Here is a 27,223-nt window from a genome sequence, read left to right as displayed (position 1 = left end):
AGGTGCTACGTGGCGAGTTCTGGTCCACGGTCGTGTGGCGGGCCCTATTAATATCATGCGGTTGGTCCGTCCGCTGTCGATGCTCGTTTTCGCCATTGCCCTTGAGCCAGTGTTACACGGTTTGAGAAGCCAGTTGGCAGGGATAACAAGAAGGGGGTTCTATCGGAGGACGGAGTGCGAAAGGCACTGGCGTGGATAAACCACTACGGGACTGCCGCGGGCGGCCGTGTAATCCTGACGAAATCTTGTAGAAATTTGGAGATTATCGGCCACTGACCGTGTTAAACTGTGACTTCAAGATTTTTCTGGATTCTTCTAGAAGAGGTGTGGCACCATTGGCATTAGTGGACCAGATCAAATGTTTGGGGATCACCTTGACACAGCACACGATCTCACTTAACTATAAACGCCTGCTTCAAGCTAGCGGAACGAACGTTCGTGGCAACCTTCCGAGAGTATTGGACATTTTACAAAGGTTGGTCTTTGTTACCACTCATCTACTCTCGCAACTACCTCTCTTACCGATGCCAAAGGCAGTGGCACTCCAAGCGGCGTTCGGCTACTTTGTAAGCGCGGGTCTTATCTTCAGAGTCCGCTACAACACACTGATACTTCCTCTTTGGGATAGCGGCCTCGGCATAGTCAACGTCCAAGCGAGAGCAGCTGCCCTTCATGTCAGTATGACGGTTAAATCGTGGACCCGCCGCCGAACCAGATTATCGGGAAGCCTGTTTGACGAACTGGCCCTCTCTCTCGAGTGGCACCCTTTGCAGTAGCCCACATTTCCTCCTCTCACACGTCAGCACCTTTTTCATCGAATACCGTTATGTGAATGCTAACTTGTCTAGTACTAGTGAAATCTGGTGTTGCAGGACAGAGTGGATCAGGATATGGCTGTGGAAGGGGGCCAAGATCACTTATTGTCACACAAGCCTTAAAGGCATTTTAAAACAATATGGCTGAAGGCCCGAACACATGTTATTAAAATTGCTCAAGTAATGTACATGGCTGAAAATATTGGTTACCACAATTTTACATAAATACTCGGCTGAAGGCCACACACACTGGGCATAGAAAAACTGACGACTTAAGGCCTGGATAACAAGGATTTCATATAGAGAAGAAAATTTTAAGAGGTTTTACACAAGTGACTTTACAAATTTTAATTTAAGGCGGCTGAAGATCTTATCTTAAAGTATTTCACGTAAAGTTCGCCTGAAGGCCACAGACTGAACATAGAACAACACAAGGCTTAAGGCCAGAATAATAATAATAATTTACAATGGGAAAATACCGTTTTTTTTAAAAAAATAGGTTTAAGCAAGAATCTTCAAGGTTTTAATTGAAGATGGCCTTATCTTAAAATCAAAACAAGCTATATTAATACACTCCTGGAAATTGAAATAAGAACACCGTGAATTCATTGTCCGAGGAAGGGGAAACTTTATTGACACATTCCTGGGGTCAGATACATCACATGATCACACTGACAGAGCCACAGGCACATAGACACAGGCAACAGAGCATGCACAATGTCGGCACTAGTACAGTGTATATCCACCTTTCGCAGCAATGCAGGCTGCTATTCTCCCATGGAGACGATCGTAGAGATGCTGGATGTAGTCCTGTGGAACGGCTTGCCATGCCATTTCCACCTGGCGCCTCAGTGGGACCAGCGTTCGTGCTGGACGTGCAGACCGCGTGAGACGACGCTTCATCCAGTCCCAAACATGCTCAATGGGGGACAGATCCGGAGATCTTGCTGGCCAGGGTAGTTGACTTACACCTTCTAGAGCACGTTGGGTGGCACGGGATACATGCGGACGTGCATTGTCCTGTTGGAACAGCAAGTTCCCTTGCCGGTCTAGGAATGGTAGAACGATGGGTTCGATGACGGTTTGGATGTACCGTGCACTATTCAGTGTCCCCTCGACGATCACCAGTGGTGTACGGCCAGTGTAGGAGATCGCTCCCCACACCATGATGCCGGGTGTTGGCCCTGTGTGCCTCGGTCGTATGCAGTCCTGATTGTGGCGCTCACCTGCACGGCGCCAAACACGCATACGACCATCATTGGCACCGAGGCAGAAGCGACTCTCATCGCTGAAGACGTCACGTCTCCATTCGTCCCTCCATTCACGCCTGTCGCGACACCACTGGAGGCGGGCTGCACGATGTTGGGGCGTGAGCGGAAGACGGCCTAACGGTGTGCGGGACCGTAGCCCAGCTTCATGGAGACGGTTGCGAATGGTCCTCGCCGATACCCCAGGAGCAACAGTGTCCCTAATTTGCTGGGAAGTGGCGGTGCGGTCCCCTACGGCACTGCGTAGGATCCTAGGTCTTGACGTGCATCCGTGCGTCGCTGCGGTCCGGTCCCAGGTCGACGGGCACGTGCACCTTCCGACGACCACTGGCGACAACATCGATGTACTGTGGAGACCTCACGCCCCACGTGTTGAGCAATTCGGCGGTACGTCCACCCGGCCTCCCGCATGCCCACTATACGCCCTCCCTCAAAGTCCGTCAACTGCACACACGGTTCACGTCCACGCTGTCGCGGCATGCTACCAGTGTTAAAGACTGCGATGGAGCTCCGTATGCCACGGCAAACTGGCTGACACTGACGGCGGCGGTGCACAAATGCTGCGCAGCTAGCGCCATTCGACGACCAACACCGCGGTTCCTGGTGTGTCCGCTGTGCCGTGCGTGTGATCATTGCTTGTACAGCCCTCTCGCAGTGTCCGGAGCAAGTATGGTGGATCTGACACACCGGTGTCAATGTGTTCTTTTTTCCATTTCCAGGAGTGTAGACGGCTCAAGACATCGCACAGTACTTGAGACTAAAAATCGCAGCCAAAAAAACAGCAGACCAATGGTGTTCAGAAGTGTTCCAAGGGTCGGACTGAGGAAATAACTCTAACGTAAGATTAGATAAGACAGGCAGCCAAGAATAAGATCAAGCAATCAGATGGCAACCCGACCCAGGGACGGCTCAAAGACCGACCAACAACTTATTCAATTCTCTTCGCCGACCAACGACACGACAACGGAAAATATTAGTGGAGGACGAAGATACCAACAGCACTACATCTTCAAAATTGTCATCTAAAGACAGCCAGGGTAGTATTTTCTTTTTTTGGTCATCAGTCTACTGACTGGTTTGATCCGGCAGGCCACGAAATCCTTTCCTGTGCTAACCTCTTCATCTCAGAGTAGCACTTGCAACCTACGTCCTCAATTATTTGCTTGACGTATTCCAATCTCTGTCTTCCTCTACAGTTTTTGCCCTCTATAGCTCCCTCTAGTACCATGGAAGTCATTCCCTCATGTCTTAGCAGATGTCCTATCATCCTGTCCCTTCTCCTTATCAGTGTTTTCCACATATTCCTTTCCTCTCCGATTCTCCGTAGAACCTCCTCATTCCTTACCTTATCAGTCCACCTACTTTTCAACATTCGTCTATAGCACCACATCTCAAATGCTTCGGTTCTCTTCTGTTCCGGTTTTCCCACAGTCCATGTTTCACTACCATACAATGCTGTACTCCAGACGTACATCCTTAGAAATTTCTTCCTCAAATTAAGGCCGGTATTTGATATTAGTAGACTTCTCTTGACCAGAAATGCCTTTTTTGCCATAGCGAGTCTGCTTTTGATGTCTTCCTTGCTCCGTCCGTCATTGGTTATTTTACTGCCTAGATAGCAGAATTCCTTAACTTCATTGACTTCGTCACCATCAATCCTGATGTTAAGTTTATCGCTGTTCTCATTTCTACTACTTCTCATTACCTTCATCTTTCTCCGATTTACTCTCAAACCATACTGTGTACTCATTAGACTGTTCATTCCGTTCAGCAGATCATTTAATTTTTCTTCACTTTCATTTAGGATAGCAATGTCATCAGCGAATCGTATCATTGATATCCTTTCCCCTTGTATTTTAATTCCACTCCTGAACCTTTCTTTTATTTCCATCATTGCTTCCTCGATGTACAGATTGAAGAGTAGGGGCGAAAGGCTACAGACTTGTCTTACACCCTTCTTAATACGAGCACTTCGTTCTTGATCGTCCACTCTTATTATTCCCTCTTGGTTGTTGTACATATTGTATATGACCCGTCTCTCCCTATAGCTTACCCCTACTTTTCTCAGAATCTCGAACAGCTTGCACCATTTTATATTGTCGAACGCTTTTTCCATGTCAACAAATCCTATGAAAGTGTCTTGATTTATCTTTAGCCTTGCATCCATTATTAGCCGTAACGTCCCTTTACTTTTCCTAAAGCCAAACTGATCGTCATCTAGCGCATTCTCAATTTTCTTTTCCATTCTTCTGAATATTATTCTTGTAAGCAGCTTCGATGCATGAGCTGTTAAGCTGATTGTGCGATAATTCTCGCTCTTGTCAGCTCTTGCCGTCTTCGGAATTGTGTGGATGATGCTTTTCCGAAAGTCAGATGGTATATCGCCAGACTCATATATTCTACACACCAACGTGAATAGTCGTTTTGTTGCCACTTCCCTCAATGATTTCAGAAATTCTGATGGAATGTTATCTATCCCTTCTGCCTTATTTGACCGTAAGTCCGCCAAATCTCTTTTAAATTCCTATTCTAATACTGGATCCCCTATCTCTTCTAAATCGACTCCCGTTTCTTCTTCTATCACATCAGACAAATCTTCACCCTCATAGAGGCTTTCGATGTATTCTTTCCACCTGTCTGCTCTCTCCTCTGCATTTAACAGTGGAATTCCCGTTGCACTCTTAATGTTACCACCGTTGCTTTTAATGTCACCAAAGGTTCTTTTGACTTTCCTGTATGCTGAGTCTGTCCTTCCGACAATCATATCTTTTTCGATGTCTTCACATTTTTCCTGCAGCCATTTCGTCTTAGCTTCCCTGCACTTCCTATTTATTTCATTCCTCAGCGACTTGTATTTCTGTATTCCTGATTTTCCCGGAACATGTTTGTACTTCTTCCTTTCATCAATCAACTGAAGTATTTCTTCTGTTACCCATGGTTTCTTCGCAGCTACCTTCTTTGTACCTATGTTTTCCTTCCCAACTTCCGTGGTGGTCCTTTTAAGAGATGTCCATTCCTCTTCAACTGTACTGCCTACTGCGCTATTCCTTATTGCTCTATCTATAGCGTTAGAGAACTTCAAACGTATCTCGTCATTCCTTAGTACTTACGTATCCCACTTCTTTGCGTATTGATTCTTCCTGACTAATGTCTTGAACTTCAGCCTACTCTTCATCACTACTATATTGTGATCTGAGTCTATATCTGCTCCTGGGTACGCCTTACAATCCAGTATCTGATTTCGGATTCTCTGTCTGACCATGATGTAATGTAATTGAAATCTTCCCGTATCTCCCGGCCTTTTCCAAGTATACCTCCTCCTCTTGTGATTCTTGAACAGGGTATTCGCTATTACTAGCTGAAACTTGTTACAGAACTCAATTAGTCTTTCTCCTCTTTCATTCCTTGTCCCAAGCCCATATTCTCCTGTAACCTTTTCTTCTACTCCTTCCCCTACAACTGCATTCCAGTCTTCCATGACTATTAGATTTTCGTCCCCCTTTACATACTGCATTACCATTTCAATATCCTCATACACTTTCTCTATCTGTTAATCTTCAGCCTGCGACGTCGGCATGTATACCTGAACTATCGTTGTCGGTGTTGGTCTGCTGTCGATTCTGATTAGAACAACCCGGTCACTGAACTGTTCACAGTAACACACCCTCATACATTACTGCAAATTACTTTGGTTAAATCAAGGAACACAGCTCAAACCATTTTTAGATTTAAAACTCGCTATTGTCAAATTTATGAAGGAAAAAAGGGTGCAGGAACGAAAATTGGAACGCACTCGAGATTTCGCATTTTAAGTGGACTTGACCGTACACTGCCCACAGTGAGACATTGCAAGCTAACTTCTTTCTGATTTAATGGGGATGCTTTAAAAAAGAGAATCGCGTTGTAGAAGGGACACATTCTGAGAAAGACAGTCCAGTTCCCTAAGCTCACTGACGTTAAAGAAAGCGTGAGGTCTGAAGAATTCAATGAGGCCTTGCAAGAATTGCAAGGATAGTTTTGTAAAGGCTTTGAGGACAGTGCCAGTCTCACATCTGTTTTCAATACCGTTTCCCGCTTCAATTGAAAGCGCCTCTGTGCATGTGCCGATGTAGCTTATTGACCTGCGTGCTAACTCCAGCTTTAATGAGGAATATTTTTGCGTTACAACTGTCCAGGACCTGCACATCGATTTCCTCAGCTATATTTTTCTCCATAATGATGTTACAAAAGTGTCACAATATTTCCATCGATACATAAGTGTAACAGAAATATTTTCAACCATGAAACTAAAGAAGTCAACATCACGTGGCAACCATATGCAAACCATATGTACGATCTAAAAGTATTTTCCGTCTTCAGCGTGCCAAAAATGACTAATTAATACTGAAAACATGTTTTGTTGGTAATCTGTGGTATTGAGAAATATGGAATATAAAACCATGTCGTATATAGTGCAACTGCACTGCCAGTTAAATATGGCGCATTTGTTATTTTCCCCTCTTCCCCCTCGAAGCGCTGAGACAGAGAGGCGTCGTAGTGATGGAAACGTGAAGTGAGTACGAGCGTCTTTTGTCACTCCGGCCACAGCACGGGCCGCCAGCGGAAATCTCGGCAACCCTTGTTCTGGAGTATCTTATCGTTGTGACACATATGAGTCGTTATCTCCCGAGCTGTGTGGAGCGATAACACGTGACTAGGAATCTCAGAAACATTATACACTGCAAATAATCACGGTATACGTTGTCCCATACTGACCAGATATTGTTGTAGACGATTTGTAGTATCTTACCTGTTTCGTTAGCAAAATAAACGAGATTTTTGTCCCTTTCATTATTTTAGTCGCTTACCACCAAGCTATTGAAAGATAATGCTGTTTTACTTGAGTAGTATTAAGAAATTTCATACCTTGTTTGCTATGCAAATTTCAGCGGCACTATATATGTAGCTATTAAGGTGCGCACACCTTAGATGTTGTTGCGATTTCTTTCAGATTCCTCGGTTCTCTCGTATCTCCTGCTGCTGGTATTGGTGCACAGCTCCTTTGCCTCCAAGATACTGGTCATCGCACCATCGCCTGCCATAAGTCACCAGAAACCGTTTCATACGCTAACTCAGGCTTTACTTCAACGAGGCCACGAGATCACTTTTCTTACTACGAATCCTCTAAATGTAAGTTTGCACAGAAATTCCTTTTAAGAAAGTTGCAGTGTAGGCTACTGTAATGATATCCTGAGGGGCATCTCGTTCGCCCTGCGAATTCTTTTAAGTAACATGTTACGTACGATGAAACGGGGATGCAAGCAAGATAAAAAAAAAAAAATGGTTCAAATGGCTCTGAGCACTATGGGACTTAACATCTGAGGTCATCACTGACCTAGAACTTCCAACTACTTAAACCTAACTAACCTAAGGACATCACACACATCCATGCCCGAGGCAGGATACGAACCTGGGACCGTAGTGGTCACGCGGTTCCAGACTGAAGAGCCTACAACCTCTCGGCCACAGCGGCCGGCTCGCAGGCTTCGCAAACAGTAATTAATATAGTTGCAAATGAAGATTTTCTTCAGGGCGTAGTGATCTCTCTCACAATTTTGTCTTCATTGTAGGTTATCGGACTATTTTTAACATCAGTTAACTCGAAAAAATAAAATTTGGGACAGTTTTATCTCTGCAATATAAAATGTAGTCCACATTTTTTTTTTCTTTCGTTAACTTCATATTCAGTTCAACACACTGCCAGCATTCCTTTTCTTCAAACTTTCATCAGTGAAACCGAAAAAGTAGTACTAGTTAGTGTTCAGAATGAAAAACCAGCAGCTGGACGACTTTCAGACATTGTTATGTTCGGCAGGCAAGGAAAGTTAGCGACGGGTAGTGGATGAACTATACGGTCAGCCAAGTCACTTTCTCGCTTCACATTGAAACCGATAAAATTATAAAAATGTATTTCGTATGAAGTAAAGTGTCTACAGATATAAGCTCAACATTTTCTCATTAACCACTGGACCGATTTAACCAGACTAGGTACATATAACATTATATTCTGGAAAAAAATCGCTGCGGGGGTACGAACCACCCACCCATCAAAGGGGTTGCGTGGGGATGAAAACCCAGAGTAGCCCACGATGAGTGAATATCTTTGCTTCAGTTATCCATCGTTTGACAGAGACCATCAACAAACATTACGCGTAATTTAGAACGTTTACGAAACTATTTCTCTCCTACGACATCCAAAAAATGATCGCATCACGCTGCAGTACCCGTTATAAAGTCGTAGGGGGAGTTGAACAAACGAGGGGGGGGGGGCGAGGAGGGAGGAGAAAATGCACAGAGAAAGGGGAGGGGATGAGAGAGAGAAGCAGGGTGAGATGGTAGTGAAGGGGTGGCAGGGTCGGAGAACAGAGAGAGGGGGCGGTGGCGGTGGACAGAGAGGAGGAGAAGGAAGAGATGGACGGCCTGGGGTTCAGCTCACGGCTCTCCTGCCCCTTTGTCAGTTTTCGTGATCTGGAGCTGCTGTCTCTCAGTCGAGTGGCGCCTCAGTTGACGTCACGAGTGCCAGTCGCCCCTCTAGGAAGAAGCTACACTGAGCACTCAACTACCGTTGTGGATACTTTAAAACTGTAGTGTATTAAGATACACAATGTGATCAAAATTATCCGGACAGCCCCAAAAACATACGTTTTTCATATTAGGTACATCAGCGAACTCAGTAGATATTAGACATCGTGAGAGAGCAGACTGGGGCACTCCGCGGTACTCACGGACTTCGAATGTCATCAGATGGTTGAATGTCACTCTTGTCATACGTCTGTACGCGAGATTTCCACACTCCTAAACGTCCATAGGTCCACTGTTTCCGATGTGGTAGTGAAGTGGAAACGTGAAGGGACACGTAGGGCACAAAAGCGTACAGGCCGACCTCGTCATTTGACTGACAGAGACAGCCGACTGTTCAACAGGGTCGTAATGTCTAACAGACAGGCATCTATCCAGACAATCACACAGGATTTGAACGTCATCTGCCAGTGTGTGTAGTGGCAACAGTAAAATTCGGAGGCGGTGGTGTTATGCTGTCGCCGTGTTTTCCATCAAGGGGGCTTGCACCCATTGTTGTTTTACGTGTTACTATCACAGCACAGACCAACGTTGGTGTTTTAAGCATCTTCCTGCTTCCCACTTTTGATGAGCAATTTTGGGATGGCGATTGCATCTATCAACATGATAGAGCACCTGTTCATAATGCAAGGCCTGTGGCGGAGTGGTTATCCCTGTAATGGACTGGCCTGCACAGAGTCCTGACCTGAATGCTTTGGGATGTTTTGGAACGTCGCCTTCGTGCCAGGCCTTACTGACCCTCATCGATACCTCTCCTCAGTGCAGCATTCCGTGAAGAATGGGCTGCCATTCCCCAAGAAACCTCCCAGCACCTGATTGGACGTATGCCTGCGAGAGTGGAAGCTGTCATCAACACTAAGAGGGGGCCAACACCAAATTGAATTCCTGCATTACCGATATAGGGCGCCACGAACTTGTAAGTCATTTTCAGCCAGGTGTGCGGATACTTTTGATCTCACAGTGTACAATGTTGAGTTAACATCATAACATTCTAAATTACAGTACCTAAAAGACAATGGCAATTATCAATGGGTAAGGGGTAGGACCATACCAGAGTAGTTCAATAAAAAAAATATTAACGTTCTGCGTTCTAGATTAAACGCTGTACAAAAATAGAAACTGAAATCATAAGCTTATGTTCTTTGCAGCTTGGTCACGAGAATCTAACGGAAATTGACCTGGCTCCAGCTTATAAACTTCAAAATGAGGTTAATTTTGTAGACTGGGCTTACATGTCACCTGTGGAAACTCTGAACCTGATTTGTGACCTATGTTATGACGTGGTTCGAGTGCAACTGAGTCAGCCAGCGGTACAGGATTTTATCAGGTAAGTCTTTTCCAAACATTTTGAGCTAAAACATCTTTTTCTTGGTAGAATCACTTTCAAAATCTCGTGCAAAAACTGAGTGCTATTGTCTTCTCTATAAGAAAGATCTCCGCTGTCTGTGATACTGAAACGGGAAGACCTGTTTGTTTACTTTCACTCTGTTGTATGTAATAACGTTATATTTTGTAGCAACTGATGGAGCGCACCAAGAATATTTCTAGCCCAGGAAAGGGCAGTCGAGTTGATTTGTGGTGGCAGTTGTCAGACTTCGTGCAGGTTGTTGAAGGGTCTCCAGTTTCCAACTCTGCTAACCCTGTACGCATATTCCATAATTCGGGTTGTCGCTCACTCACTCAGGAACAACTCCGAAACACTAGGCTGGAAAACGACATGCACTAGTATAGTCCCTGCTTATGCACTGTACAGAACGATATGTTCTATATAGCAGGTTTCATTTTCAATAGGCTTCCAGCAGTTTGAAGATAAAAATCTCTATACATTCCTTGTATTCTGTACATTACTCGGACAAAGTAACATAGAGCTTTTTCCGTAACATGTATTTTATTCTTATATTCCTTCTCAGTTTTTCGCGTTTTATCAGTTATTTAATGCCTTTATACGAAAATTTTCTAAGAAGCAGTCTATAGACTTCCGTGTTAGCTGAAGAGCCAACACCGTGTTACGAGTGGAGGCCGAAATGCACGCGTTTTAGCTCACGCAGGCTGGCGTGAGGAGGGAAGAACTATACTGACGTGAGGTCTCGAACATGACAAGGAATGAGGATTCAGAAAGCGGACGTAATTAGTTTGATACTTAACTTTAATCCATTAATGATGAACGTCGCTCTTGACGGTACATTATTCACAATATTATCTGTTCAGAATACATTCTTGAAGTAATTACAGTAACTTAATATGGCGCCTTGCTAGATCGTAGCAAATGACGTAGCTGAAGGCTACGCTAAACTGTCGTCTCTGCAAATGAGAGCGTATGTAGACAGTGAACCAACGCTAGCAAAGTCGGCTGTGCAACTGGGACGAGTGCTAGGGAGTCTCTCTAGCCTAGACCTGCCGTGTGGCGGCGCTCGGTCTGCAATCACTGATAGTGGCGACACGCGGGTCCGACATATACTAACGGACCGCGGCCGCTTTAGAGGCAAGTGTGGTGTCTGGCGGTGACACCACATAGACTATATACAAACTCCTTCCATGACCAAGTAGTTTACCATCAAGTGGTCCCTCAGAAACCGATAAATAAATAAATAAAACTGAAAGCAAGTTATGGATGAAAATTATGTGAAGACATAGTTAATTTGCAGTCATATTTTCAGAATTCACAAGATGACCACCTTCGGTCCATACGACCATACGGCCGCGCTGGTCATCACATAGTGAGGCACTGTCCTGCTCCTTCTTGAGACGAAAAGGACTGAAAATATAGACGGTGGACCTTGTTGTCTTCACTGGGGTTAATATTTCACCGCTTTTCCCTTAAATACGCTCTAAAATGAAAAAAGAAAATGAATAAAGTTTCCCCTGATGATATTAATCAACAATGCAAATGTTAACTATGCTGTACGTATGTACAAATTACGTTAAATAACGAGTCGCTGTATAATAGTTTTTTCCTAATAATGTTTAATGTATTCAAAATATTCACAGTAATTCGAAGACTGGTCAAGTCAACCAGTGGTTAGGTAGTGGGTCGAGACCGCAGTAAAGCGCTTAGGGAACACTCGCTATATAAAATTAAGTAACTGAAAGCAGCTCGTGAAATGCATGCTGTGCTCACAGGTAAACGTTAGCCAAAATGAATATAAATCGCGTACCATCTTTCACATTGATACACAATGCTACAACCTAGGCGTCGATTAGAAGCAGAAAAAGTCCACGTCTCTCAGAGGCCAACCTGAGTCAAAGTCCAACCACAGTCTGCTAAATCAGACTCCCAATCCTACTTCAGCAGAAAAATTCACAAGCTCGGCCGATCCGCTAGCAGAAAATAATCATTGCTCTAACTAGTGCCGAATTATTCTTAGTCCACAGGGAATTAGCACGAAATACTGCTGTCCAACCACCGACGACCCAAAGAACTTCTGTGATCCTACACGTGGCAGAATCACATGGATGTGACTTCCACCAAATGATTCTGGACCTTTTCCTCGAGCAATACGACCACCGCCCTTTTATAGTCTGGATTCACCCTTTCCCGGAAAATGCTACACCTACGTCACTTACGAGTTTCGTAGTTTCACCTGCTTAACTTACATCTTTGATACGTAAGTAACACCCTTAGTGCAGCATTACATGAGCGCCAAAATTATGGTTTATATCGATATTTTAAATTTAAATCTACATGTAATAGTTCGTCCACTATTTAAGATTAAATAACTGCAAAGCTCCCTTGTAGAGCTCGTAACCATTCAATACTCTCCAAGCCGTCAAAAATTGCAATTACAGATATGGCACGACTTCATCACCAGATCTACACTTTTCTCTGCAGTGCACTATTCAAAATTAAGATACCTGTAACAGGTCACGAATTTTGGGCAAAACAACGCAATTTTACAGGCAGTTAATAAAGCACCTAATAAAAATTACAAATCTTAATAACTACAGGTAAAATGTAGTGTGTATCGATCTCCGCCAGTACATACCGTCCTGCTGGATGGATACTCACGAGGGCTTAAGTCAGGTGAGTGCAGTAGGTGGTACAGCACATAGCAGCCCCATCAGTCAAACAAATCAGTATCAGCTTGCACTGTACGCGCTTCAGCATTGTCCTGCAAGATGATGGTCAGGTCCTGCAGAGAGTGCCATCACTTCTGTCTCTAAGCTGGTCGTGGGTTGTGTTCCAAAATTGAGCACTACTATCAAAACAATATTCTGAGTGGTCTAGACATAGCACCTTTGGTTAATAATCGAAACGGCCTCGACACTGGGTTCGAGCCCCACTACCGTATAAATTTTCGTCAACTGGCGGCGGAAGACTACCGGCATAAGAAGTCACCCTCATTCTGCCAAACAGGCCGGAGGAGTGGACAGAGGTTCAGGGCATTTCGTACCTTTGGGTGAGAAACTGACCCTAAAGGTGGAAGAACCAGCAATGATCAACAGCATTAGGAGGTAGAAGGCTGTCAGAATCACTGCATTAAAAATTCGTAATGTGTATCCACAAGACATGAGACCTGTAATTGAAAGAGTGTCATGATAATCTCTCCATTGTCAAAAGCATCCGGAATAGTCCCCCATTCGGCTCTCTGGGAGGGGACTGCAAAGAAACAGGTGACCATCAGAAGAAGGCTGAATAACCAACGAAAGTATAACGTTCTCTGTGTCGGTGCACGGAATGTAAGAAACTAGAACGTGGTGGGGAAGATAGAAAAACTGAAAAGGGAAATGCAAAGGCTCAGTCAATGAAGTGAAATGGAAGGAAGACAAGGATTTCTGGTCAGATAAGTATAACATACTATCAACCGCAGCAGAAAATGATACAGCGGAAGTAGGGTTCAATATGAATAGGAAGATAGGGCAAAGATTGTGTTACTGCAAACAGTTCAATGACAGGGTGATTGTCATTAGAATCGACAGCACACCCACACCGACAACGATGGTTCTGGTATACTTCTTAGGCTGAAGATGAAGAGGTAGAAAACACATACGAGGATATTGAACGGGTAATGCACTGCGTAATGGGAGCTGAAAATCTAATAATCACGGGGCACTGGAATTGAGTTGTAGGGGAAGGCGTGACGGGAAGTCTTACGGGACACAAGGCACAAGAAATAAGGGAGGAGACGACTAACTGAGGTCTATAACAAATTTCAACTGCTAATAGCGAATTCTCTGTTCAAGAATCACTAGGGGAGGAGGTATACTTGGAAAAGGTCGGGTTATATGGGAAGCTTTCAGTGATATTACATCGTGGTCAGACAGAGGTTCCTAAATCAGATTCTGGATTCCAAGGCGTACTGAAGAGTGGTTATAGGCTCAGATTACAATGTAGTAGGCAAAAGTTTAAGAGATCAGTCAAGAAGAATCAATACGCAAAAAAGTCGAATACAGCAGTACGCTTGAAGTTCTCTAAGGAAATGGCTTCAGCAATAAGGACTATCTCACTAGGCAGTCCAGTTGAAGATGAAAAAAATGGAAATCACAGATGTTGGGGAAAAAACATTGGTACAAAGAAGGTAACTGCGAAGAAGCCATAGATAACAGATGGAATACTTCAATTGAACGATGAAAGAAGGAAATAAAAAATGCTCAGGAAAATTTTGGACTACAGAAATACAAGTCACTTAAAAATGAAATAAACAGAGAGTGTAGGGAAGCTAAGACATAAAGGCAGCATGAAAAACGTGAAGAAATCGAGAAAGAAACGACTGTCGGAAATACTGACTCAGCATATAGGAAAGTGGATACAAACTTCGGTGAAATTAAAAGCAAGTGTGGAAACATTAAGAGTGCAACGGGAATTCCACTGTTAACTGCCGAGGAGAGAGCGGATAGGATGAGATTTGTCTGATGTGATAGGAGACATAGGAATTTATTTACAAGAGATAGGAGATGCAGTATTAGAATCGGAATTCATACGAGCTTGGCTAGACTTAAGATCAAATAAGACAGAAGAGACGGATTATATTCCGTCTAAATTGCTAAAATCATTGAGGGAAGTGATTAAAAAAAACAACTATTCACATTGGGGTGTAGAATGCATCTGACTTTCGGAAAAATATCACCCACACAATTTCGAAGACTATATTTGATAAGTGCGAAAATTATTGCACAATCAGCTTAACAACTCATGCCTTCAAGTGACTGACAGGAATAATATCCAGAAGAATGGAAAAGAAAATTGGGAATGTGTTAGATGATGATCAGCATGGCCTTAGGAAAGCTAAAGGCAGTTCTGACGTTGGGGTAGATAATGGAAGCAAGACTAAAGAAGAAGCAGACCCGTTCATAGGATCTGTCGACTTTGGAAACGCGTTCGACAGTTTAAAATGGTGCAAGGTGATTAAAATGATGAGGAAACTATAGCTAAGTTATAGGAAGATACGAGAGGTATACGTGTACAAAAACCAAGAGGGAATAATAAGAGTGGAAAACCAAGGAGGAAGTGATCGGATTGAAAAGGATATAAGACAGGGATATAGTCCTTCATCAACACTACTCAAACTATAGATCTAAGGAGAAATTATGGACATAAAAAAAAAGATTAGAGAGTGGAATTAAAATTCAGAGTAAAAGGATATCATTGCCATGATCCGCAAATGTCATTGGTATGCTCAGTGAAAGTGAAGAAGAATTGCAGAATCTGCTGAATGGAATGGGTAGCCTAATGAGAACAGAATATGGATTGAGAGTTAATCGGAGAGAGGCGACAATACCGAAAAGTAGCAGACATGTAAACAGCCAGAATCTTAACATCAGGATTTATGGTCACGAAGTAGATGAAGTTAAGGAATTCTACTACCTAGGGAGCAAGTTAACCAGTGACGGACATCAAAAGAAAACTAGCACTGGCAAAAAGGGCATTCCTGGCCAAGAGAAGTCTACTGGTATCAAACATAGACCTTAATTTGAGGAAGAAATTTCTGAGAATGTGTGTGTGGAGCTCAACGTTGTATGGTAGTGAAACATGGACTATGGGAAAACCGGAACTGGGGTGAATCGAAGCATTTGAGATGTGGTGCTACAGGCGAATTTTTAAAATTAGGTGGACTGGAAAGGTAAGGAATTATGAGATACTGAGCAGAATCGGAAAGGAAAGGAATATGTGGAAAACACTGACAAGAAGCATGGAGAGGATGGTAGGACATCTTTTAAGTCAACAGCGAATAACTTTCATAGTATTAGAGGGAGAATGGTACTACAGGGAGCAGCAGGGGGGGAAAAACCTATTGAGGAAGTCAAGGACTGGAATGCGTCCAGAAAATAATTGAGAACGTAGGTTGCAAGTGCTACTTTGAGATGAAGAGGTTGGAACAGCAGAGAAATTCGTGGCGGGCTACATCAAACCAGTCAGAAGACTGATGACTCAAAGAAAGGAAAAAAAAATCAGATCAGATATTCTGACAGGTTAGCGTACTGACAGTGGCTTGCGAAGCAAAGTGAAATGCAACGTACTTCTTCAGGGTGGTGTCTAGATGCCTTTAGTGAAGACATTCAAATTCAGGGCTGACGGCAGTTGGTGATGTATGCGGTACATTATAGTGTATACGTTAGGTGAAGAGCCACTAAAATTTGATACATATGTTTGTTTCAGACCTCAGTGACGTGAGCACTTTCCTCAGAAAGAGATATATTTAGGTTTAGTAATATTTTAATTTACTACACGTCTAAAGTACTTTAATGAAAAGACCATGGCCCACAGAGGTATTCCGAATCCCTTGTGGTGGCATTTGTCAAAATACCTGACACAAAAGCTTGTTGTTGTTGAGGTCTTCAGTCCTGACTGGTTCGACGCAACCCTCCATGCTACTCAATTCTGTGCAAGCTTCTTCATCTCCCAGTACTTACTGCAACCTACATCCTTCTGAATATGCTTAGTGTATTCATCTCTTGGTCTCCCTCTACGATTTGTACCCTCCACGCTGCCCTCCAATGCTAAATTTGTGATCCCTTGATGCCTCAGAACATGTCCTACCAACCGGTCCCTTCTTCTTGTCAAGTTGTGCCACAAATTCCTCTTCTCCCCAGTTCTATTCAATACCTCCTCACTAGTTATGTGGTCTACCCATCTAATGTTCAGCATTCTTCTGTAGCACCACATTTCGAAAGCTTCTATTCTCTTCTTGACCAAACTACACTCCTGGAACTGGAAAAAAGAACACATTGACACCGGTGTGTCAGACCCACCATACTTGCTCCGGACACTGCGAGAGGGCTGTACAAGCAATGATCACACGCACGGCACAGCGAACACACCAGGAACCGCGGTGTTGGCCGTCGAATGGCGCTAGCTGCGCAGCATTTGTGCACCGCCGCCGTCAGTGTCAGCCAGTTTGCCGTGGCATACGGAGCTCCATCGCAGTCTTTAACACTGGTAGCATGCCGCGACAGCGTGGACGTGAACCGTATGTGCAGTTGACGGACTTTGAGCGAGGGCGTATAGTGGGCATGCGGCAGGCCGGGTGGACGTACCGCCGAATTGCTCAACACGTGGGGCGTGAGGTCTCCACAGTACATCGATGTTGTCGCCAGTGGTCGGCGGAAGGTGCACGTGCCCGTCGACCTGGGACCGGACCGCAGCAACGCACGGATGCACGCCAAGACCGCAGGATCCTACGCAGTGCCGTAGGGGACCGCACCGCCACTTCCCAGCAAATTAGGGACACTGTTGCTCCTGGGGTATCGGCGAGGACCATTCGCAACCGTCTCCATGAAGCTGGGCTACGGTCCCGCACACCGTTAGGCCGTCTTCCGCTCACGCCCCAACATCGTGCAGCCCGCCTCCAGTGGTGTCGCGACAGGCGTGAATGGAGGGACCTGGAGACGTGTCGTCTTCAGCGATGAGAGTCGCTTCTGCCTTGGTGCCAATGATGGTCGTCCAGGAGTGTATTTATCGTCCGTATTTCACTTCCATACATGTCTACAGTCCATACAAATACTTTCAGAAACGACTTCCTGACACTTAGATCTATACTCGATGTTAACAAACTTCTCTTCTCACAGAAGTTTAACTCTGAGAAATAGCATACATAGCATATTTGTAACCAAAATGTTTCTAGGCTAAGGCTCATTTGATCAATTGACTGCATATCTCGGATCCATCTATTCTCATACTGAACGTAAGACACTCATACTATTTTCTTCTGAAATACTGTGATAGTTTTGCTCACTTGGGAAGTGTAATTAGAAAATTATTACAAAAAATATGTAGCTTTTTAAATATAACATTTAAAGTATGAAAATTTAGTTGGCTTTGACTGTTATGTACCTGAAAATGCATTGTTTTGCGTAATATCTTTGCAGGAGAAAACCCACTTTCGACCTGATGATCATCGAGCGACTGTCGTACCAAGCCTACTACGGGATGGCCCACTTGGTCGGATCGCCTCCTCTGGTTGGTTTTGTGACGATGACCAATTTCGCACCCGTATACCATATGTATGGCAGTCCCATGAACCCTGCCTATCTGCCCGATCTCTGGGTGGGATTATCTGATCATATGACCTTCTGGCAACGTCTGTACAACACTTACTTCTATCTAAGGCTCTATTACATGTGGTTCTGTCGAGTAATCCCAGAACAGGAGAGCGTAATGCGAGAATTCTTCGGAACGGCACCACCACCAGTTTACGAGACGGAGTTCAACTTCAGCCTCCTCATCACCAATAACGACTTCTCCTTGGAGTACGCACGGCCGCTGACGCCAAACATCATTGAAATCAATGGCATCCACGTACCGGTGGAAGTCGAACCGTTATCTGAGGTGAGTTACGATGATTATTTGTAAGCTGGATAAGTAAAACACACAGAGCTACAAATATTACACACTGAAGTGCAATGTTTGTTTTGAATCTTAAAACTGCCTTGTGAACGGAGTTTAGAAGCTGGACTCCTGCCTTCCATCTTCAATGTCCCAATCTGACCAGCTCTTCCACAACCTCCACCCTACTTCTCCACACCACGAAAGCTGTGAGTCACGGTTCATGTTCCGGTCCGACACTCATTTTTAATACACCAGAACGTTTCATACACTGGTATTGTGTTAGTTGTAAAATGTGTCTAGTCTTTCAGTCATCGAACAAGTCTCTCGAGAATTCCACTGAAATGATAAGCGAAGTAAATAACATAATCAGACAAATTTGTCACCCACTTGAAACGAAAAGCTGCATTCGACAAGACTAATGCTGATGTCATACTGTTTCATCCAAATTATCTGGATGGAAATAGCAAGACAGGTGGTCCTCAGGTGTTTGATATACCGGGTGATCAAAAAGTCAGTATAAATTTGAAAACTGAATAAATCACGGAATAATGTAGATAGAGAGGTACAAATTGACACACATGCTTGGAATGAGATGGAGTTTTATTAGAACCAAAAAAACACAAACGTTCAAAAAACGTCCAATAGATGGCGCTTCATCTGATCAGAATAGCAATAATTAGCATAACAAAGTAAGACAAAGCAAAGATGATGTTCTTTACAGGAAATGCTCAATATGTCCACCATCATTCCTCAACAATAGCTGTAGTCGAGGAATAATGTTGTGAACAGCACTGCAAAGAATGTCCGGAGTTATGGTGAGGCATTGGCGTCGGATGTTGTCTTTCAGCATCCCTAGAGATGTCGGCCGATCACGATACACTTGCGACTTCAGGTAACCCCAAAGCCAATAATCGCACGGACTGAGAGGTCTGGGGACCTGGGAGGCCAAGCATGACGAAAGTTGCGGCTGAGCACACGATCATCACCAAACGACGCGCGCAAGATATCTTTCACGCGTCTAGCAATATGGGGTGGAGCGCCATCCTGCACAAACATCGTTCGTTCCAGCAGGTGTTTATCAGCCAGGCTGGGGATGATGCGATTCTGTAACATATCGGCGTACCTCTCACCCATCACGGCACCGATTTTGCTGTCCAGCACCATCTGTCAGACATTTTGTGAACTTTGTTTTTTGTTTTGTTCTAATAAACTCCCATGTCATTCCAAGCATGTGTGTCAATTTTTACCTCTCTATCTACATTATTGCGTGGTTTATTAAGTTTTCAAATTTATACTGACTTTTTGATCACCCTGTACTTACCTCACAGTGATGTACTGTGTTAAACCTCAAACTTCCCTATAGTTCCTCATTCAGTGATACCGTGCAACATCGTTGACGGTGATCCATTCGTCGCTGAGGTAGTTAAACCCATCATTTTAGAAGAGCAGGCTATTTGAGACAATGAGTTTTAGAATCCCCCTTCCTCTCAATACACGCTCGTCCATAACTACATAGTCATGATCATACTCTGAACAAGCAGTGAAGACCGTCACCCACTCGGCACAAAATCAACCATCACACTTCGTAACAGGTTGGAGGAATGTAGCGAACACTACCCCAAAAGAAATTTCCCCAGAATTACATTGCAGGTTTCCAGAAATTTCCACATCTCTTTGACGAAGACTTTTTCATGCGAAGGTTTTCCCCTATTCGGTCCAACGCTAGCCTTTTCTTTGGCTCGATGGAACTTTCCTAGATTCAAATTTGCGTTTGCTAGAGTGGACGTTAGCTGTGTCAGAGGAGCACTTTACTACTCTGAGATTTCTTCCACCTGACTACCATTGCAACAAAGCCGAATGATGGAATGTGATATAACATGAACTGCTTACTGTTATTAATGTATCGGTGTCAGTGTTCACTCTTTTGGGAGCCTTGCTGACACATAGATTGTATTAAATCAGGCGTGTAGGAGACCAATGTCCTACTAACGTTTGTTACGTGTCGTAAGCACCACAGACCACGACCTTTATATTTCTCGAAGCTGTTTGGCTCTTAAAGATAGTCCTGCTCTCCTGCTCTCGATGCTAATCACTGTAAGCAGTCTTGCGAAGCAAGCAATCAACCAAGTAATATTGTAATGGAAATGGGCGTTGCAGCAAATAAGAACGCGGATCTAACGTCATAAGTAAAATATAAATGAGAGGCACAGTGTCCACCAGTGGAGCCATTGCTATTACAGTAATGTTTGGCACCTGTGGTTAGTTCGAGAGCACACAAATGACAGAGTATCAGGCTAACGTCTTCCCTTACGCGCATTATTATGACAGAAATGGTTCAAATGGCTCTGAGCACTGTGGGACTTAACTGCTGAGGTCATCAGTCCCCTAGAACTTAGAACTACTTAAACCTAACTAACCTAAGGACATCACACACACATCCATGCCCGAGGCATGATTCGAACCTGCGACAGTAGAGGTCGCGTGGTTCCAAACTGTAGCACCTAGAACCGCTCGGCCACTCCAGCCGGCTATTACGGCACATCTCTCATTTACAGTATGTTCATAAATTATCTTCACAACTAATCACGCTCTACCCTTCAGAACAATGCAATGTACGTTGGCCCCTTCTAGAACAATTAGTCTTCTCTTTACATGCGTAGAATTCAGATACCGGTTTCACTCAGAGTTAAACAATTAATTTTGCAATGCCACGCAGGACTTCTATTGATGCATCTACAACAAACACTCGCTCGCCTGAACTTTAGCGCTTGACACAATAAGTTTAGATTCGTTCAACTGCACTCGAGTCGATGGCCATCTTGCATACGGTAAACCTTGAAGAGTTACCATGCAAGAAATCAGTTACCCATGTCAGTGACGCCGCATCTTAGTTGCGATACGCGGTTCTACCGTTGTTGTAATGTTCATTACAGTCCCAATGAGACTTCGTACCACACAGTCAAAAACACACTCAGAGCAGTGCCTGGAAAGCCATTTGTGCGGTATAAGTACTTACTGACTGAATAAAGTTAGCATTTCAACAGAGCGGTCAGGTACGGGTCTGTCTATCATGAGGGACCCAGGGCGACCCTCTAGAGCGTAAATGCCAACGCCAAAGCTAACGATCCCCTCCACTTTATTCGTACCTCTGCGCCGATGAGTAATGACGTTGTTACTTATTTTATAAGCTAATGAAAGAAAAAAAAATAGCATGTAAGAGAGGAGATCGTTTTCCTAAACCCTTTCTCAATTACGTGGTTTACATTACATTTAAAATATATCTTTCATATCGTGAAGGGACTATTTTATCTCGACTCCGATATCTCGCAATATCGCCGTCGAGTTCTACAGGGTAGGTTCACCTCAGAATTCACAATCCCACGCATTTCCTGATATCAGAACAGTATTACTACGCTGAAATTCTTCTAAAAGGTACTAGAAACCCACCATTTTCCTGCCCAACTGGCACATCCAGCCACATAAACCAGCGTGCCTTCCGGCTCAAGATGGCTCAGAGCCTTCTATACCGATCGTTCAACGTATGCCTGCCCACTGCCTTCTGCATACTTTGATTTACAATTGCTTTGAATAATATTGAAAATACATTTATTCACATCACCTTATGGGCGTTAATTACTTCGGTTTGGATTTGGATGAAGCCCTTACATTACTATTGTTGTTGTTGTTGTTGTTGTTGTTGTGGTCTTCAGTCCTGAGACTGATTTGATGCAGCTCTCCATGCTACCCTATCCTTTGCAAGTTTCCTAATCTCCCAGTACCTAGTGCAACCTACATCCTTCTGAATCTGCTTAGTGTATTCATCTCTTGGTCTCCCTCTACGATTTTTACCCTCCACGCTGCCCACCAATGCTACATTTGTGATCCCTTGATGCCTCAGAACATGTCCTACCAACCGATCCCTTCTTCTAGTCAAGTTGTGCCACAAACTTCTCTTCTCCCCAATCCTATTCAATACCTCTTCATTAGTTATATGATCTACCCATCTAATCTTCAGTATTCTTCTGTAGCACCACATTTCGAAAGCTTCTATTCTCTTCCTGTCCAAACTAGTTATCCTCCATGTTTCGCTTCCATGCGTGGCTACAATCCATACAAATACTTTCAGAAACGACTTCCTGACACTTAAATCTATACTCGATGTTAACAAATTCCTCTTCTTCAGAAACGCTTTCCTTACCATTGCGAGTCTACATTTTATACCCTCTCTACTTCATCATCAGTTATTTTGCTCACCAAATAGCCAAAACTCCTTTACTACTTTAAGTGTCTCATTTCCTAATCGAATTCCCTCAGCATCAGCCGAATTAATTGGACTACATTCCATTATGCTTGTTTTGCTTTTGTTGACATTCATCTTGTATCCTCCTTTCAAGACACAATCCATTCTGTTCAACTGCTCCTTTGCTGTCTCTGACAGAATAACAATGTCATTGACGAAGTTTTTATTTCTTCTCCATGGATTTTGATACCTACTCCGAAATTTTTCTTTTGTTTCCTTCACTGCTTGCTCAATATACAGATTGAATAACATCGTGGAGAGACTACAACCCTGTCTCACTCCCTTCCCAACCACTGCTTCCCTTTCATGCCCCTTGACTCTTATAACTGCCATCTGGTTTCTGTACAAATTGTAAATAGCCTTTCGCTCCCTGTATTTTACCCTGCCACTTCCAGAATTTGAAAGAGAGTATTCCTGTCAACATTGTCAAAAGCTTTCTCTAAGTCTACAAATGCTAGAAACGTAGGTTTGTCTCTCCTTAATCTAGCCTCCAAGATAAGTCGTACGCTCAGTATTGCCTCACGTGTTCCAATATTTCTACAGACACCTAAGTGATCTTATCCGAGGTCGGCTTCTACCAGTTTTTCCATTCGTCTGTAAGGAATTCGCGTTAGTACTTTGCAGCTGTGACTTGTTAAACTGATTGTTCGATAATTTTCACATCTTTCAGCACCTGCTTTTTTTGGGATTGGAATTATTATATTCTTCTTGAAGTCCGAGGATATTATGTAAGTCTCATATATCTTGCTCACTAGATGGTAGAGTTTTGTTAGGCCTGCCTCTCCCAAGGCTGTCAGTAGTTCTAATGGAATTTTGTCTACTCCCGGGGCCTTGTTTCGACTCAGGTCTTTCAGTGCCCTGTCGAACTATTCACGCAGTATCATATCTTCTATTACATATTCATCTATGTCCTCTTCCACTTTTATAATATTGTCCTCAAGAACATCGCCCTTGTGTAGACCCTCTATATATTCCTTCCACCTTTCTGCTTTCCCTTCTTTGCTTAAAACGAGGTTTCCATGTGAGATCTTGATATTCATGCAAGTGGTTCTCTTTTCTCCAAATATCTCTTTAATTTTCCTGTAGGCAGTATCTGTCTTACCCCTAGTGAGATAAGCCTCTATATCCTTACATTTGTTCTCTAGGCATTCCTGCTTAGCCATTTTCAACTTCCTGTCAATCTCATTTTTGAGACGTTAGTATTCCTTTTTGCCTCTTCATTTATTGCATTTTTATATTTTCTCCTTTCATTAATTAAATTCAATATCACTTCCCTTTCCCAAGGATTTCTAATAGCCCTCGTCTTTTTACATTCTTCATCCTCTTCTACCTTCACCAATTCATGTCTCAGAGCTACCCATTCTTCTGCTACTGTATTTCTTTCCCCCATTCTTGTCAATTGTTCCCTTATGCTCTCCCTGAAACTAACTTTTTGCAGTTTCTTCAGTTTTAATCTACAGTTCATAACCAATAAATTATGGTCAGAGTCCACATCTGCCTGTGGAAATGTCTTACCATTTAAAACCTGGTTCCTAAATCTCTGTGTTACCATTATATAATCTATCTTAAACCTATCAGTATTTCCAGGCTGCTTCCATGTATACAACCTTCTTTTATGATTCTTGAACCAAGTGTTAGTTATGATTAAGTTGTGCACTGTGCAAAATTCTACCAGGCGGCTTCCTCTTTCATTTCTTAGCCCCAATCCATATTCACCTACTACGTTTCCTTCTCTCCCTTTTCCTACTACTGAATTCCAGTCACCTATGACTATTAAATTTTCGTCTCCCTTTCTTTTATTTCATCCTACATTTCTTCAATTTCTTCGTCATCTACATAGCTAGTTGGCATATAAACTTGTACTACTGTAGTAGGCTTGGGCTTCGTGTCTATCTTGGCCACAATAATGCGTTCACTATGCTGTTTGTAGTAGCTTACCCGCAGTCCTATTTTGTTATTCATTATTAAACCAACTCCTGCATTACCCCCATTCGATTTTGTACTTATAACCCAGTATTCACCTGACCAAAAGTCTTGTTCCTCGTGCCAGCGAACTTCACTAATTCCTACTATATCTAACTTTAAGCTATCCATTTCCCTTTTTAAATTTTCTAACCTACGTGCTCGGTTAAGGAATCTGACGTTCCACGCCCCGATCCGTAGAACGCCAGATTTATTTCTCCTGTTAATGACGTCCTCTTGAGTAGTCCCGGCCCGGAGATCGGAATGGGGACTATTTTACCCCCGGAATATTTTACGCAAGGGGACGCCATCATCTTTTAACCATACAGTAAAGCAGCATGACCTCGGGAAAAATTACGGCTGTAGTTTCGCCTTGCCCTTCAACCATTCGCAGTACCAGCACAGCAAGGCCGTTTTGGTTAGTGTTACAAGGCCAGATCAGTCAATCATCCAGAATGTTGCCCTTGCAACTACTGAAAAGGCTGCTGCCCCTCTTCAGGAACCACACGTTTGTCTGGCCTCTCAACAGATACCCCTCCGTTGTGGTTGCACCTAGTTACGGCTGTCTGTGGCGCTAAGGCACGCAAGGATCCCCACCAACGGCAAGGTCAATGGTTCATGGGGGTGGGGGGGGGACATTATTATTATCATTATTTAAATTACTATTGAAGCCTTTAAATAAAATTGCAAAATAGAGTGGGTGTTTTTATACAGTACTACATAACGCAGTTGCTAAGTTACAAGTAGGAGATGACACAGCTGTTGAAAATTATTCACAACAAAGAAACTCAAGAACACAGAGATAGTACACAGAACATATTGTCTTGAATCTAACTTGCAATGACTAAGAACTGATGGTTAGCAAGGTCTGTGATTACTAGTGTAAGTGATATGTGATATGCGATATGTGATGTGTATGTGTATGTGATATGTATTTGCATGCCGAGTCGCAGGTTCGAATCCTGCCTCGGGCATGGATGTGTATGATGTCCTAAGGTTAGTTAGGTTTAAGTAGTTCTAAGTTCTATGGGACTCATGACCTTAGAAGTTAAGTCCCATAGTGCTCAGAGCCATCTGAACCATTTTGCATGCCGAGGTAATCAATGATTAACAACTTTAAATTATTCAATTGGGCAACCATTCACGGAAAGAATGTTTTTATGCAGTACTGTTTCATTAAGGCATTCAGAATAATAGGCTAAGTAAGAAAATGTGTTTTTTGTTGTGTTTGTGAACAGGAATGGGATTTACACGATCATTGCAGCTAATTGAAAATACATAATAATCTGAGTGTTTTGTGGCAGGAGAAAGCAGTGCTATTCGCTTTTGGTACGTGATTTTAAAATTTTGAAGTTGAACTGTGTTAGGAATATAATATAATCTTCTCGATGTAGAAGCCGCCTCAATTCACAGAAAACAGTCGAGTTTTTGATAGCTGTCTTCTCCATCGTCATCAGGAGTAAATGTCGCGGACTGGCGGTTCTGGCACGATGTTTCGCCTACGTAGATGGAACAGCAGTGTCTGGATACGCCCAGAGAGGGCTGAAGTGGCGCATTTGAAGGAAGGCTAGTTTGGCAAGTCAAGGACTCAGCGCCAAGTTTCAAACTCTCACTGCCGCCTCCCTACAAGCGTGTAGTATCAGTCTTTGCTTTCTTTCGATATCAAACAGCCACCACCATGCCATTCTAAGTACACACCCTTGGTCTCTGTTAAATCACTTTGTGTTTCTTCTAATCTTGGCCGCCTTCGAGCAAGATTGTCGTCATTTCAGTTTTCTTAGGCCCGTGTTCCGTGCATGGCTACGCCCGACTTCTGAAGTTACCTTTGTTTAACAACTCGTGAGGTCTCAACGCTTCACTTAGTAACTGTGTGGAAACCGTGTCCTATGAATACGCGACCATATCCACTGGGGACACCACACACACACCGGAAACTCGAAGATGTACGTTGTCTTTAACGGAACACATTTCTTCTTTTGGAAGTGGGACTGATCTCAGTCCATGTGTCTGCAGCATGTGTCCCATGTTGCTGGTCGTCACTACACAGTATGGGAGGAAAGCAGCCGGCCTCTCCTCTTTCTCGCACTCATGAGGCATCGTTCGTCGATGGCCCTAAAAGCTTTTACAGTATCTCCCTTGCTGCAATCATTTTCCTTGTACAAGCCTCTCAAACGCTGCAATTCAAACTGGAGATGTCGTTAGAATAATTTTCGCCATGCGTACTAACGTTTTGATACTGCTGTCTTGTGCACAGGATGGCGAAAACTACTTGCATTCAAGTAATGGTCTTGGGTTGGTTTCCTGTACGCTCAATTATCAAGCTGGCCTCCTGGCTTTTATTCACCTGAAGCGTCCAAGAACGAATTCTTGCCCTCCGTCTCGACATCTAATTTAATTTTCGGTTGGACACCGTTATTAAGATCGACGAAATGATGCAGAACATTTTCACGACGAGGCCGTATCAGAAAGGTATATCAGAGAACCATAGGAATCAAGT

General features: G+C 43.5%; 1 protein-coding gene across 2 annotated transcripts in view; it reads left to right on the top strand.

The window, feature by feature from the left end:
• LOC126163173 (UDP-glucosyltransferase 2-like) overlaps positions 1-27,223 on the top strand; it is a 188,681-nt gene that overhangs the window by 113,150 nt on the left and 48,308 nt on the right. For both annotated transcript variants that reach the window (XM_049920122.1, XM_049920123.1), the window contains exons 2-4: positions 7,074-7,252; positions 9,850-10,028; positions 18,005-18,464. In XM_049920122.1, the coding sequence (XP_049776079.1) occupies positions 7,074-7,252; positions 9,850-10,028; positions 18,005-18,464 (818 nt within the window). The remainder of the gene's footprint in view (positions 1-7,073; positions 7,253-9,849; positions 10,029-18,004; positions 18,465-27,223) is intronic.

This window comes from Schistocerca cancellata, chromosome 2 (genome assembly GCF_023864275.1).
Source record: "Schistocerca cancellata isolate TAMUIC-IGC-003103 chromosome 2, iqSchCanc2.1, whole genome shotgun sequence".
Taxonomy (NCBI): domain Eukaryota; kingdom Metazoa; phylum Arthropoda; class Insecta; order Orthoptera; family Acrididae; genus Schistocerca; species Schistocerca cancellata.
The sequence above is the reverse complement of the archived record's forward strand: the minus strand, read 5'-3'. Positions and strand labels throughout refer to the sequence as shown.